We start from the raw sequence: 14,509 nt of genomic DNA on the forward strand, positions 1-14,509 counted from the left end.
AAGCCAAACGCCTCTCCCAGTGACCAGTCTCGACACGAAAACTCATCAGCCGAGCTTCTTCGGTTCTCATAGCAACCACTTGGCATCAGACCCTCCTTTGAATGGTACCAACCGCCGGATTGAAATTCGAGTAGATTCCATCGAATCGAATTGGTCTTGTTCAAGGCCGTGCCGGACAGAAGTCAGAAATGGTGTCCTCCGAGGTTCTCTCGATTCTTCTGCTGTTCCTGGCTGCCCACGGTGAGTCTTTTATTCCTCTTCTTCCTCTTCCCGTTCTTCCAGGTATACTCAGGATCGATTCTACCCTATACTGCCATTTTGTTTTATTAAGCCTTCGACCGACGCGAATTACTTGTCTGTATAAATCACGATTTACTGGCTGGGCTTGTGCGTGTGCTTGTTCGTTAGTGTTTCATTCTTGTGCGGAGAAATATTTTCTTTTTAGTTTTATTCTTTTGGGGAATGTAATTTTTGGAGATTTTTAGGATTTTAATTTTTGGTATTGGTGGGTCGGTAGAAGGTGTTCGATTCGGGGGTTAAATAAGATAGTTATGAAAGTTTTTGAGAGCACGTTTACTTGTTCGATATACTGAGAAATAGGTAATTTTTTTTTTAGTGAAGTTTAGGTGTTCTGATAATGCACTTGATATTTGTTATTTATTAGATTTCTGTGATAATGCGTTGATCTCTTCAAGGACAATATTATATACAAATATGTTTAACATCAAAAAGTATGTAATTTTATATTAAAAAGTTTGCATACGTTTAATATTCAGTTCAACGAACAATGACTACATATGTGATTCTTATCACTTTTTTTCATGTATTGTTAACAAGTTTTATTTAATAATTATCGATTCAAAATAAGTAAAGTATTAAGTAAAGAATCGAACCATTTCTCTTTCTAACCTCAAAAATAATTATTCCTGACGAAGTATGATTAACTTTCTCACTGACTAATAGTATGGTATTAATGTCGTATCAGGTCTTCTTTAATTTTTCTTCCTTTAGTTACTAGATAATATGCTAGATACAGAAGTACATATTAGTACTTGTCACATAAAACACGTATGAAGATACTTGACTTGATTTATGAATTATTTTACATACACTCAGTAACTTTTAAATTAAATGTAACTAAACATTGGATGTATAATTGAATACAGTGGAACATCTAATATTTCATGAAACAGACTTGAATATTTGATTGAGTGCAATTGAACATTGAATATTAGTTGAATATTTAATTATTGCAAATAATCAAGTACTAAAACCATGATAAAATTGTTCAAAATTTATGTGAATCGAACACTGACATATACATACATGTTTACTTTCAAATTCAACAGCCGACGGCCATATATGCGGACTTCATCGATTTCTCTTATATCAATATTTTTACAACTTTCTTATTGAATTCTTACTAATCAATTTTCAACTTTATTCTTCGCTTCTTTACTTTAAACTTTAATAATAAATAAGATAGTTATATAAAACAGCTTTCTAACCATTTCTAACCTAACCTTTAAAAATCGTCTCCAAAAAGATGAACACAAACATTGAAATAAAAAATATAATGTATAAGTATATAAATATACTAAAAAATAAATAAGTAAACAATAAATACACACATTAATATCACCACAAACCTCCAAATAAAAAATACACCCAAAAAACAAATAAGTAAACTAATAAATTAATACACGTTCCTTATTTTAATAAACAGAAACCAATAAATTTTGTAACTCGAAACAAGAAACTAGTAAAGCGATCATTTGACCGGTTCGCTAGTTTTACTGTTAATTAAGTGGATGAAGAAAAAACGAGCATCGGTAAGGCGGTTTTACGCGACGCGAGTGCAAGTGAAAACGGACTTTCTGTGATCAGACGAGCGCATTTCTTGCAGCCGCTGGATCTAAAAAAGTGCGCGTCGGCCTACTTTCGCGTTTGCGTTCCTCGTCGACGCTCTCGCGATGCTTCAATTATAAATACTCGCGATCTGTCGTGTCCCGTGTGAAATCGATGGTAATTTCAGCAATTAATTAACCGTAAAATCGGCTGCCGGTTACCTTCGCGTGTAACGTAGATATTAAGCGTACTTGATCGAAATAATTTCACCGGTGGCACAGATACCATCGACATCGTAAGACATTTTAAAAATTGTTATTTATTAAGACATTTTAAAAATTGTAACTTACTAAGACATTTTAAAAATTGTAACTGATTAAGACATTTTAAAAATTGTAACTTATTAAGACATTTTAAAAATTGTAACTTATTAAGACATTTTAAAAATTGTAACTAATTAAGACATTTTAAAAATTGTAGTTTACTAAGACATTTTAAAAATTGTAACTTATTAGGACATTTTAAAAATTGTAACTGATTAAGACATTTTAAAAATTGTAACTTATTAAGACATTTTAAAAATTGTAACTTACTAAGACATTTTAAAAATTGTAACTTATTAAGACATTTTAAAAATTGTCATTTATTAAGACATTTTAAAAATTGTAACTTATTAAGACATTTTAAAAATTGTAACTGATTAAGACATTTTAAAAATTGTAATTTTTTAAGACAATTTTAAAAATTGTTATTTATTAAGACATTTTAAAAATTGTTATTTATTAAGACATTTTTAAAATTGTAACTTATTAAAACATTTTAAAAATTCTAACTTATTAAGACATTTTAAAAATTGTAATTTTTTAAGACAATTTTAAAAATTGTTATTTATTAAGACATTTTAAAAATTGTAATTTATTAAGACATTTTAAAAATTGTAATTTATTAAGACATTTTAAAAATTCTAACTTATTAAGACATTTTAAAAATTCTAACTTATTAAGACATTTTAAAAATTGTAACTGATTAAGACATTTTAAAAATTATAACTTATTAAGACATTTTAAAAATTGTCATTTATAAAGACATTTTAAAAATTGTAACTTATTAAGACATTTTAAAAATTGTCATTTATAAAGACATTTTAAAAATTGCTATTTTTTAAGACATTTAAAAATTGTCTTTCACTAAAGAGATTTTTATAAATCAAATTTTACAAAATGTCTTACAAAATTGATAAAATCTTTGTTGCAAAAAAATTCATATCCAAAGGGCAGTACATAACAATGATAAAAATGGTCATCAACAACTATAACAGCCATTAAACGAAGTGATATAATCTGTTAGGTGAACATCGCCGTTTAGGTTCGATCGCGATCGATGGTTCTTAAGTTTTTTTCTTTCTCACGCTATGGACGCGTATACACGGTCTACTTTTTTTTCGTTACACAATCTCCATTATCGTCTAACACGGTGTTCGTAACTTCAAAGAATGCCCCCACTTCGTACAATTATTACACGCGTGTTCGTTAAACAATGACGGCCATTCACCGTGTTTCACACATCTCGAGAACTTTCTCCCGTGTCTCGGGAGTGAAAATATGAAAGTAGCTCTACGGACAGATTACTCTCTCTCTCTCTCTCTCTCTTGTTCTCCTCCGCATATTTTGCATCCGCGGACCGTAAGTTCGCTGATCGATTTTTCGATAGTCTCCGGGGAAGAAAGTTTTTACTCGGCACGATTTCAACTGGCAGTCATAAATCAAAATGATGTGGATTGAATTCGGTTATAAATTATTTATGATGCTTTTTATTTTGATGTTTAATGTGATTTAGAAGTGATGTAGTTGAAAATTATAGAGTTTGCATGTTTCTTCTCTCATGAGAAATTTGCTTGTTTATGGACTTGTATATTTTGAAGCTTCCAGTTTTGGAATTTGTGCTTTCAAGCTTAAAAAATGTCAAAATTGCTGAATTTACTGTTGCTTGAATTTTTAACCTACCTCGTATTCAGATTCTTGGATTTTCAAATTTTTTAATTTGCGAAGATGCAATCATGAAATCTTGAAATTTCCAAATTAACAAATTCCCAAATTCATTAAATTTTCATGTATAAAAATTTCCAAATTTTCAAATTACCTAACCAATTTCCCCTATTTTGCAAATCCCTAACCTTCAATATGACTAACTCCTAAATCCTCCATCCCCTTCCTAAATTCTCAGATTATAAAATTCCGAAATCCCCAAATTCTTAGATGACTAATCCCTAAATCCCCTATTTCTCAGGTTACAAAATTCCTAAATCCCCTAATTCTCAAATTGACTAATTCCTAAATCCCCCAATTCTCAAATTACAAAATCCTTAAATTCCCAAATTGTCAAATTGACCAATCACTAAATCCCCAAATTTTCAAATCATCAAACCTTCAAATCCCTAAATCCCCAAATCACCAAACCTTCAAATCCCCAAAACCCCTAATCACCAAACCTTCAAATCCCTAAATTCCCTAATCACCAAACCTCCAAATCTCCAAAACCCCTAATCGCCAAACCTTCAAATTAACAAAACCCCAAATCACCAAACCTTCAAATCCCCAAAACCCCAAATCACCAAACCTTCAAATCCCCAAATCTCCAAATCACCAAACCTTCAAGTCCCCAAAACCCCTAATCACCAAACCTTTAAATCCCCAAATCTCCAAATCACCAAACCTTCAAATCTCCAAAATCTCCAAATCCCCAAATCTCAAAATCTCAAAATTCCCCCAAAGATTGCCACAGTAAAAAAAACTGCATGATACACACTCTGTACCAACTTTAAACACAATTCGCAAAATGTCACTTGTCCGGTTAGCCTCTTCAGTTACGAAACACGAGTGAGGTAAAAGTACTTCCTCAAGTTTCGTAATTCTTTCTAAATAAATACTTGGTCCTCGTTTGACGGAGTAATTGTTACATGATTTTTCAATACTTTCACTCTGCTCCACACGTACAGTACCAGAGAAATCAATTCGGACTAACTGATGAACTGTTTTCTCAGTTTCGTAGAAAATTAGATACTTCGCACCAAAATGGCGGACGTCGAATCAGCATCACTAAAACACAACTTCAAATCGATTGAAATTCTTTCAAATTCTTTAAAGAAATTAATTTATAGTAGAAATTATAGGAATTTATAAAAAATATTCTAATCTTCTGAAGAAATATTTCATAATATTTTTTGAAGCGTATTTTAATCTGTAATTTAAGTCTACGTTAATAGAAATTAATTAATAATAGAAACTTTAGGAACTTATAAAAAATATTCTAATCATCAGAAGAACTGTTCAAAATATTTTTGAAGTGTATCTTAATCTGTATTTATGTCTATGTTTATTGAATTGACTACAATCAAAAGAATGCAAATGGTGAGTGACTCCACGCGAAAGATATTCTAAAAGGTTTCCAAACTGGTTTGTTATTTTAAAATACCAGTATCATAATTTATTCTCCTTTGTTTCTAATTATATATCGTTACTTCACAAATATTTTTGTCATTCACTGTTTATTACTCAGAAATAATAGTTTGATATAAATTATACAATCTTAAGATATAAATTTTAAATATAGAACCTGAATCTCAAACTAGAACTTAGATCAGAATATTAAATCAGAACTTACGCTTCTAATTTATCAATCCTAAAAGACTACTTGCTGTTCTAACAGCAATGTTTAATGTTGTAACCGATGTATGATTTAATTACACATTTCATGTGATTTTATTTCACTTCATTTTAATTTATCAAACATTTCATTTTATTTTATTTCATTTTAAGTTATGAAACGTTTCATATGATTTTATTTCATTTCATTTTAATTTATCAAACATTTAATTTAATTTAATTTTATTTCATTTTAAGTTATGAAACGTTTCATATGATTTTATTTCATTTCATTTTAATTTATCGAACACTTAATTTGATTTTATTTCATTCCATTTTAGTTCATCAAACATTTCATATGATTTTATTTCATTTCATTTTAATTTATCGAACATTTAATTTGATTTTATTTCATTCCATTTTAGTTCATCAAACATTTCATATGATTTTATTTCACTTCATTTTAATTCATCAAACATTTCATATGATTTTATTTCATTCCATTTTAATTCATCAAACGATAAATTATTTGCAAGAACACTCAGATAAAATTTATCTGAAAACACATGTCAGTACTATAAAAGTCTTCGACAATATCTCGTTTAATCTTAAATCGAGCAACTATCTATCGAGCAGTCTATCTTCGGAGATTCTCCATCTTGAATCACGAGACATACCATGCATCGATCTCCTTCGATCTGCAGCTACGCTTTACGTAAGAGATTCCACTTTCTATCGTAGCGTTCAGTTTTATTAGAGATTATTTTCGTGCTAGCAAGATAACCGGTGTCCCACGTAATCTTCGAATTATTTATTTATTTTCACTGGACAGTTTCCGCGGTTGCTTTCCTTCCTCCGGAATTCGCTGGCGAAACTGGTCTACTTCCTTTGGAAACCTTGAGGTGCTTCCGGCTCTCTGTGGAACCGGAAACGCTGATTCCGGAGAAAAACCGATATTATCATTCGAAAAAAGAACACAAAGAAAAGAAAATTCTCTACCTGTACAATACCACAAAAATTATTATAAAACTTCCTAAAAAAGGAACAAGATAAATCAAACGACTTCAGAGCAAAATAAAATCCACCATACCACAAAAATTATTATAAAACTTCCTAAAAAAGAAACAAGATAAATGAAACGACTTCAGAGCAAAATAAAATCCACCATACCACAAAAATTATTATAAAACTTCCTAAAAAAGAAACAAGACAAATCAAACGACTTCAGAGCAAAATAAAATCCACCATACCACAAAAATTATTATAAAACTTCCTAAAAAAGAAACAAGATAAATCAAAGGACTTCAGAGCAAAATAAAATCCACCATACCACAAAAATTATTATAAAACTTCCTAAAAAAAAAAACAAGATAAATCAAACGACTTCAGAGCAAAATAAAATCCACCACACCACAAAAATTATTATAAAACTTCCTAAAAAAGAAACAAGATTTCAGAGCAAAATAAAATCCGCCATATCACAAAAATAAAACTTCTTTTCCACGAAAGAAAGTTACAATAATCGATTTGAAAGTGTCCATACAAAATCTGATTGTCACAGAAATTGTTATAATAATAACGTTTGAGAAATTCTAACAAGATATTAAAGAAAAACGGTGACGTTTAATTACCATTAAGTACAAACCGACAAAGTCGTGAGAAGGAAAAAAGGTTAGATAGAGATAAAGAAAAGGGAAGTTGTTGGATATCTAGCAAACGGTGTCCGATCGGTGTAGTTTATTACACGAGTTGCCTTTTGACGTGGAACGTTGCACTTTACGGAAGGAACGCGAAAAGGTGGGGCTCTCTGTATAGCAACTGTTCCTGCAACTCTCTACGGGTCCAGGGAAGGCCGTCGATGTTTGATTATTTCCACATTCAGGAAGCAGATCGTTAAAACGTCAGACTACATTTTTCTTGTACCGTTTATAGGTTCAATTATTTAGTATTAACATAGAGGGGAGAGATAGGTTGATCTGAATTTGCAGTTTTTGCGTTTTATAAGTTTTTTATGAGCAGGTACTTTAGGGAATTATATTATATGCAAACTTTGATAGTCTTTTGGGGAGGCTTTAGGTGTGTAAATGCTGAATACTTAAGGTTGCAAGCTTGTAATTCTTTAAATTTGCAAATTGTGAAATATGGTATTCTAACCTTAAATGCAGAGGTTTTCTAGATCCTCAAATTTCTACAAACACTTCATAAATTTATAAGGTTCCTAAACCCTGAATTCTTAAGTTTTCAAATTCCTAAATTCGTAAACCCCCGAGTTCTCAAATCCCAAATACTCAAATTTGCAACTTCTCAAATCCCTATATTCTCAAAGTTGCAACTTCTCAAATACCCCAAATTCTCAAAGTTGCAACTTCTCAAACCCCCAAATTCTCAAAGTTGCAACTTCTCAAACCCCCAAATTCTCAAAGTTGCAACTTCTCAAACCCCCAAATTCTCATAGTTGCAACTTCTCAAACCCCCAAATTCTCATAGTTGCAACTTCTCAAACCCCCAAATTCTCATAGTTGCAACTTCTCAAACCCCCAAATTCTCATAGTTGCAACTTCTCAAATCCCCAAATTCTCAAAGTTGCAACTTCTCAAACCCCCAAATTCTCAAAGTTGCAACTTTTCAAATCCCCAAATCCCAAAATCCCAAAATCCCAAAGTTCCCAAAGTTCCCGAAGTTCCCAAAATTCCTAAAACTCCCAAAATCCCCAAAATTCCCAAAATTCCCAAAATTCCCAAAATCCCAAAATTCCCAAAATCCCAAAATCCCAAAATTCCCAAAATCCCAAAATCCACAAAATTCCCAAAATCTCCAAAATTCCAAAAATCCTCTAAATCCCTAAATTCCCTAAACCCTCACATCACATCCCCAATTTCCCAACTCTGCAACTCATCAAATTCCCATTTACCCAATTTAAAAATACCAAAAATAAAAAATTAGTTAAAACACGACGTTCTCCATTGGAAAGTGAACGAAGTCAGAAAATAGATACGCGGTGAAGCACAGTGTCGTCCCATAATAATCAAACGGAAACAGGTTTAGTCACGCATGACTTCTCTGATATGCATAAACGAATGCATGCAACATCTATGTGCAGTTACATCGTCAGGGATAGCCGAGAGAAAGGTCGATTTGCGTACTTGTCTATACAAATTCTCTAAATCGATTCGAGAACCATAAGCTCGACGAATTTTACCTCTGTATAGCCCATTATTCCAAGCGAAATTAACTTTCCAACTGAGAAATACCATTTTCTATGAATAGATCCCACAATTTCACTTAACTGTATTCAATTGCATGCAAACTTAACAGAAAGAAAATTTTAGAGGAAAATTCTTGCAAGGTTTAATTGAAAATTATTGTATACTGATCTAAGTTGATTCAGAGTGAAAACTTTTTATTTATTTTATTTTATTTTTGGAATGAAAATTTTTATTTATTTTATTTTATTTTGGAATGAAAATTTATTTTAGGTTGTGTTTTATTGGAATGATGTTGTAATTATTTTAGGAAGAAAAAATTGGGAATACAAAATTTTTCTCCCTTTTTAATTAATGTTACTATTAATGTATGTAAGTAGTTGGTTCTCAAAGAAATTTTCTGTGAGAAAAGAAATTTTTTAGGAAAGTCAACTTTGCTAATTTTTGTGAACAATTTTTTGTTACCTATTAGTGTTCAGTTTAATATATAACAGTTTGTTTATTGATTAGCTGACTTGCTAGATTGCAAGATATATTCTGTTGTAATACCATTTGAACTTGAGAAGACTTCCGTAAATAAATCACTACGAATAATAGCTACAAAATTATTAAACAGAGGCAGTCACTCAAGTATCAGAACAACTCAGTTTGATCGCAGACTTTGAGGTTATGTCTTGAATGACGTAACCATTATCTCCTGACAGTATGTTTTAACCTTTTAACAAGTTTTATTGACAAATACTACTTATGCAATAGTTAAATTTTCTTGTCTGACACTCGAACAAGTAGCTAATCATACTTGACGAGCACAAAAATAAGAAATTAATAAAAAACTTTGTCTACGTGCGGTCTATAAAACGTAAATGATTAAGGGGTTGCAAAATATAAATGATTAGATCTACAAAGCTTGATTAGTTTTACAGAATGATTAGTTTTACAAAAACTGAATTGTTAGTGCTACAAAAACTGAATTGTTAGTGCTACAAAAACTGAATTGTTAGAGCTACAAAAACTGAATGACTAGTTTTACAAAACCTAAATGATTGGCGGTTTAAGTATAAATAATTGTTTCCCGCCGAAACATTGTCAACTTCGATAGTTATTGTTGAACGCAAAAAGCTGATTGACTACAAGCACTTACTTCTTCGCTAGAAGTCGTAAAGGAAGGGAAAGTAACCTGCTGCCATGACACTACTAATAGGAATCCCTGTTGCATAACTTAGCCGTTTAACCGACGATCTGTTCACCTACAAAATTAGCAGACTTCCAGTGATTTCAATGCCTGGAAAGCGATGTCATGTGCAGACGCGGCGTTAAAAATTCTTATGTGTTTGATATTAAGTTTAATATTTATATAACTAGTATATAACTATTTATATACTATTAGGTTTAATAATTATCTAGATATATTATGTGAAATTCTTATTGTGCTTTTATGTAATTTCATACATTATTTCGTAAAATAAAATTGGTATTTGTTTGCAAAATTTATTATGCAAAATTTGATGGTGTTTTTTTGCAAATTTGATTGATTGTTACCTTTTCTTAAGGTACCAAAATTTATTTTCGAAGTTTGATAAGATTAATCAAGTATTGAATAGTTGGTTTGGATATTTCTAGTGAGCGAATTAATCTGAAAACGTTCGTCGCATTTGTGTGTATTGTATTAATGCCTGTTCGCATGAAACAGCATTCTATCGAGCATTCTAGACTTCTGAAAGGCGGCAAAGCAATCCATTTTGAAAGGTATGGGATAGTCAGAGGCGTGCGCTCGATTTTCCTCAGGTATGCGATCTCCCCGTTACTCGACGAAAAATCTCGATGCTTCATAAACTGAATAACATGTACCTGTTAGAAATCATTATTTCTAAAACCAGAAAAAAGAACCAATATTAACTTCTCTAATTTTAATACACACATTCGCTAATAATATTAAAATTTCAAATCAATTATCCTTCATGTATTTTCTCCTCATTCATTTTTCTTGCATTTAACGAACTGTAAAAATATTTTAGATATTCGTCTTAAATTATACACCCTGTAAGGCAAACATAAAAAGACATTGTAACAAACATACCAAATAAAATAGAAGACAGTAATATTTTCTAAAATGAAACTAGTCACACGATATTAAAAGATATCAATTTCTGATACACTGGAATCTGTTTACTAAATGCAAGAAAAATGTGGATTTCTTTCGTGCTAAACGTGTTTTCGAGGAAAGATGGTGGACCCAGAATAGAATCCTGAATGTCAAGGATACATGGAAGGTGTAAAACAGGATAATCTTCCTGTCATCCACGGATTACGAGGGTCGAGTTTTTAAGTGGTAAATTAATTTAAACGAGATGCAGTCTGTTCACGTCTGGTTTCTCCTGCGGAGAGGAACTCCCATTTAATCTAGGAACGTTTTTAACTTTTGTGGACTTCAATCTTTGAAAATACACAAATGTACTTGGAAGAATATAGACGTAGACATTTAAGAATCATGCAATTTGTAAATTTTTTAAGTTGAAGATGCACAAATGTACAATCTTGAAAATTTAAATACTTGAGAACCTAAAAATATTTATAAATCCACCTTTGGACTTAAAGATCTACAAATTAAAATTTAGGAATTTGTGAACTTTCAATGCACTAATAAATTGGAAAGAAGAAATGTGACATGAATATGTCTCCCAATGAAAAAGCCTGAATTGCAACCGGAAGGACTAGACCCGCAAGTACCCTAAACGTTATAACAGGAATATCTAGGGGAAAGTAGGGTAGAACCGGGTAGGCGGGTGAAACCGGATACTCCTGTTTTTCCTATTATTTCATGCACTACTAGTAACCATTCTAGAACACTAAATCAGTTTATACTTGCAATGCATAACTTTCTTGGTCTTTAGTCTTTCACTAATATAAGCTAGTCCTATGCAAAAATTAGATACTCGAAGTGTTAAAGAAGTATTGTAAGAATCATCGTATGAAGTGTCAAAGAAGTAAAATCATAATAGTATGAAAGAAGTGGTATCAGAAAAGTAGTATCAAAGAAGTGAAATCATAGTAGTATGATAAAAGTGGTATCAGGAAAGTAGTATCAAAGAAGTAGTATCAAAGTAGTATCAAAGAAATAAAAAATACAGTATCAAAGAAGTAATATTACTTCTAAAAGAAGTAGTAGTAGTAGAAATAGTACTAAAAAAAATAAACACCCTAGAAATAGTACAATAACTGAAATGCCAAAAAGTACAGAATAAGCAAATACAGAATAAAATTTAATACCTTGCTATGAACAAATAAATTTGCAACTCAAGCATTTATTTTTCCACTGTCATTAATCCACTAGGATCAATGTTCAGTAACGATAAAAATAAATTTCACGAGAAGTGAACATAAATCACCAATGATAAATTGCCAATAAGAAAAGTTACCTAATTGTACCTTGTAATATTTATACGAAAAAATAATCGAACAAGTGTCGCAGCCATTTTTATTCACCGTGATCCTCGTAATCGCGATGAAGGATGAGAACGATAGATACAACGTCACGAACCGAATCTCGCATTTTATGGAGCATGGAGGAAAGGGGTACCATGAAGGTTGCAAGTCAAGGCTAGGGACTTTCACTTGCGCCCGTAGCGTGCTCTCTTGGGAGCGCACCACGAGCTACCTTCCCACCTTACTTTACTATTTACTTTTCTACCTGGTCTTTAAGAGAACAGCGACCGAATTACGCCCATTACACGAGATATTACCGGCTGCGTATAATTCTGTGGTATAAACGATTTCGTGGTTTTAAGATTTACTTGAAATGAATCTGGGAGATTGAGACACTGCGTTGTTGAAGCTTAATGGTTTTAACTTGATTTTCATGTAACTCTTGTTACCACAATTTCTAATTTTCCGAATTTTTAATTTAAACTAATTCTAATTTGACAAGTTCACAAATTCATAATTCATCAAATTCGGAATCTTCCAAATGTGAAACTCTTCAAAGTTCTAAACTCTCAATTTCTAATTTCCCAAATTTATAATCTTCGAAATATCAGATTCCCCGACTTTCTAAACCTATAATTCTCAATTTCTCAAATAATTAATTTCCTCAATTTCTAATTTGCCAAATTCTCAATTACCCAATTCCCAACTCCCCAATTCCAAATTTCCCAATTCCACGTTTTCCAATTCCAAATTTCCCAAATTTCCAACTCCCCAATTCCCAAACTCCCAAATTTCCAACTCTCCAAATTCTCAACTCCCAAATTCCCAAATTTTCAAATTTCCAACTTCCCGAATTCCCAAACTCCCCAATTCCAAAATTCCCAAATTCCCAAACTCTCAAATTTCCAACTCTCCAAATACTCAACTCCCAAATTCCCAAATTCTCAAATTTCCAACTTTTCGAATTCCCAAACTCCCCAATTCCAAAATTCCCAAATTTCCAACTCTCCAAATTCTCAACTCCCAAATTCCCAAATTCTCAAATTTCCAACTTCTCGAATTCCCAAACTCCCCAATTCCAAAATTCCCAAATTTCCAACTCTCCAAATTCTCAACTCCCAAATTCCCAAATTCTCAAATTTCCAACTTCCCGATTTCCCAAACTCCCCAATTCCAAAATTCCCAAATTCCCAAACTCCCAAATTTCCAACTCTCCAAATACTCAACTCCCAAATTCCCAAATTCTCAAATTTCCAACTTCCCGAATTCCCAAACTCCCCAATTCCAAAGTTCCCAAATTCCCAAACTCCCAAATTTCCAACTCTCCAAATTCTCAACTCCCAAATTCCTAAATTCTCAAATTTCCAACTTCTCGAATTCCCAAACTCCCCAATTCCAAAATTCCCAAATTCCCAAACTCCCAAATTTCCAACTCACCAAATTCTCAAATTTCCAACTTCTCGAATTCCCAAACTCCCCAATTCCAAAATTCCCAAATTCCCAATTACCCCAATTCTAAATTCCCCTAAATACCAAATTCCTAATCCTCCAATTTCTAATTCCTCAAATTGCTAACCTTGTAAATATCAAATACCCCAAATTTTTACCTTTCCAAATATTAAATCCCTCCAACCCTAAATTCCAACAATCCTCAAATCCCAAAATTCTCCAAATTCCCCCAAGAAACTACCCTCAAAAATTCCCGAACCAATCAACTGTTAACGTCAAATTTTTTAATTTCAAATAAAATTATTCTTAAGCACTTTGAACATAATAATGGAAACAGTTGTTACAACACCGTAATTAAACGAAGAGAACAAATAGACATTGATAAATCGTATATTCTTGCCGATTATAATACACACCGGTTATATCGCAATTTTCACACGATTACGCAGAACGCTTATAACGAACATTAACACCTTTCCATTTATAATTTACATCTGGGAAAGTATCACACGGAGCACTGCATTCTGCAACGCATAATGCACATTACTGCATTTTATGTTTGATCTAGAGATTACGACGACGTTATAAACTGCGGTGCATAATTATATTTTATCTATCTGCTAATGACTGTAGAAAGCAAGTGTTGCGATGTAACAGGAAAATTCTAGAAGATCGACAAATTACGCTTGTAAATTATATTTTACATTTTAATAATGTGTAGTTTGAATTTTTATATAATACTGAAAGTGAGGAAAAATTGATACGCAATGAGATGTTAATTTTGTGCTAGTATTTTTATTGCGATAATTGAAAATAATATGAGATTTGCAAGAATGTAATATTGACAATGATTTTTCTTTGCAAAGAGTTGTATTTCTTCATATTCAAGATGTTGCAAAATAAATTTTATTTAATATTTTCTATTGTAAATTAATTTTATTAATT

General features: G+C 31.6%; 1 protein-coding gene across 1 annotated transcript in view; it reads left to right on the forward strand.

Annotated features, from left to right (window-relative positions):
* Positions 1-14,509, forward strand: part of LOC100879603 (peritrophin-1) — a 21,831-nt gene continuing 7,322 nt past the window's right edge. Inside the window, exon 1 of the mRNA XM_012291173.2 lies at positions 1-240. Within this exon, the coding sequence (XP_012146563.2) occupies positions 189-240 (52 nt within the window). The 5' untranslated portion in view covers positions 1-188. The remainder of the gene's footprint in view (positions 241-14,509) is intronic.

This window comes from Megachile rotundata, chromosome 4 (assembly GCF_050947335.1).
Source record: "Megachile rotundata isolate GNS110a chromosome 4, iyMegRotu1, whole genome shotgun sequence".
NCBI lineage: Eukaryota > Metazoa > Arthropoda > Insecta > Hymenoptera > Megachilidae > Megachile > Megachile rotundata.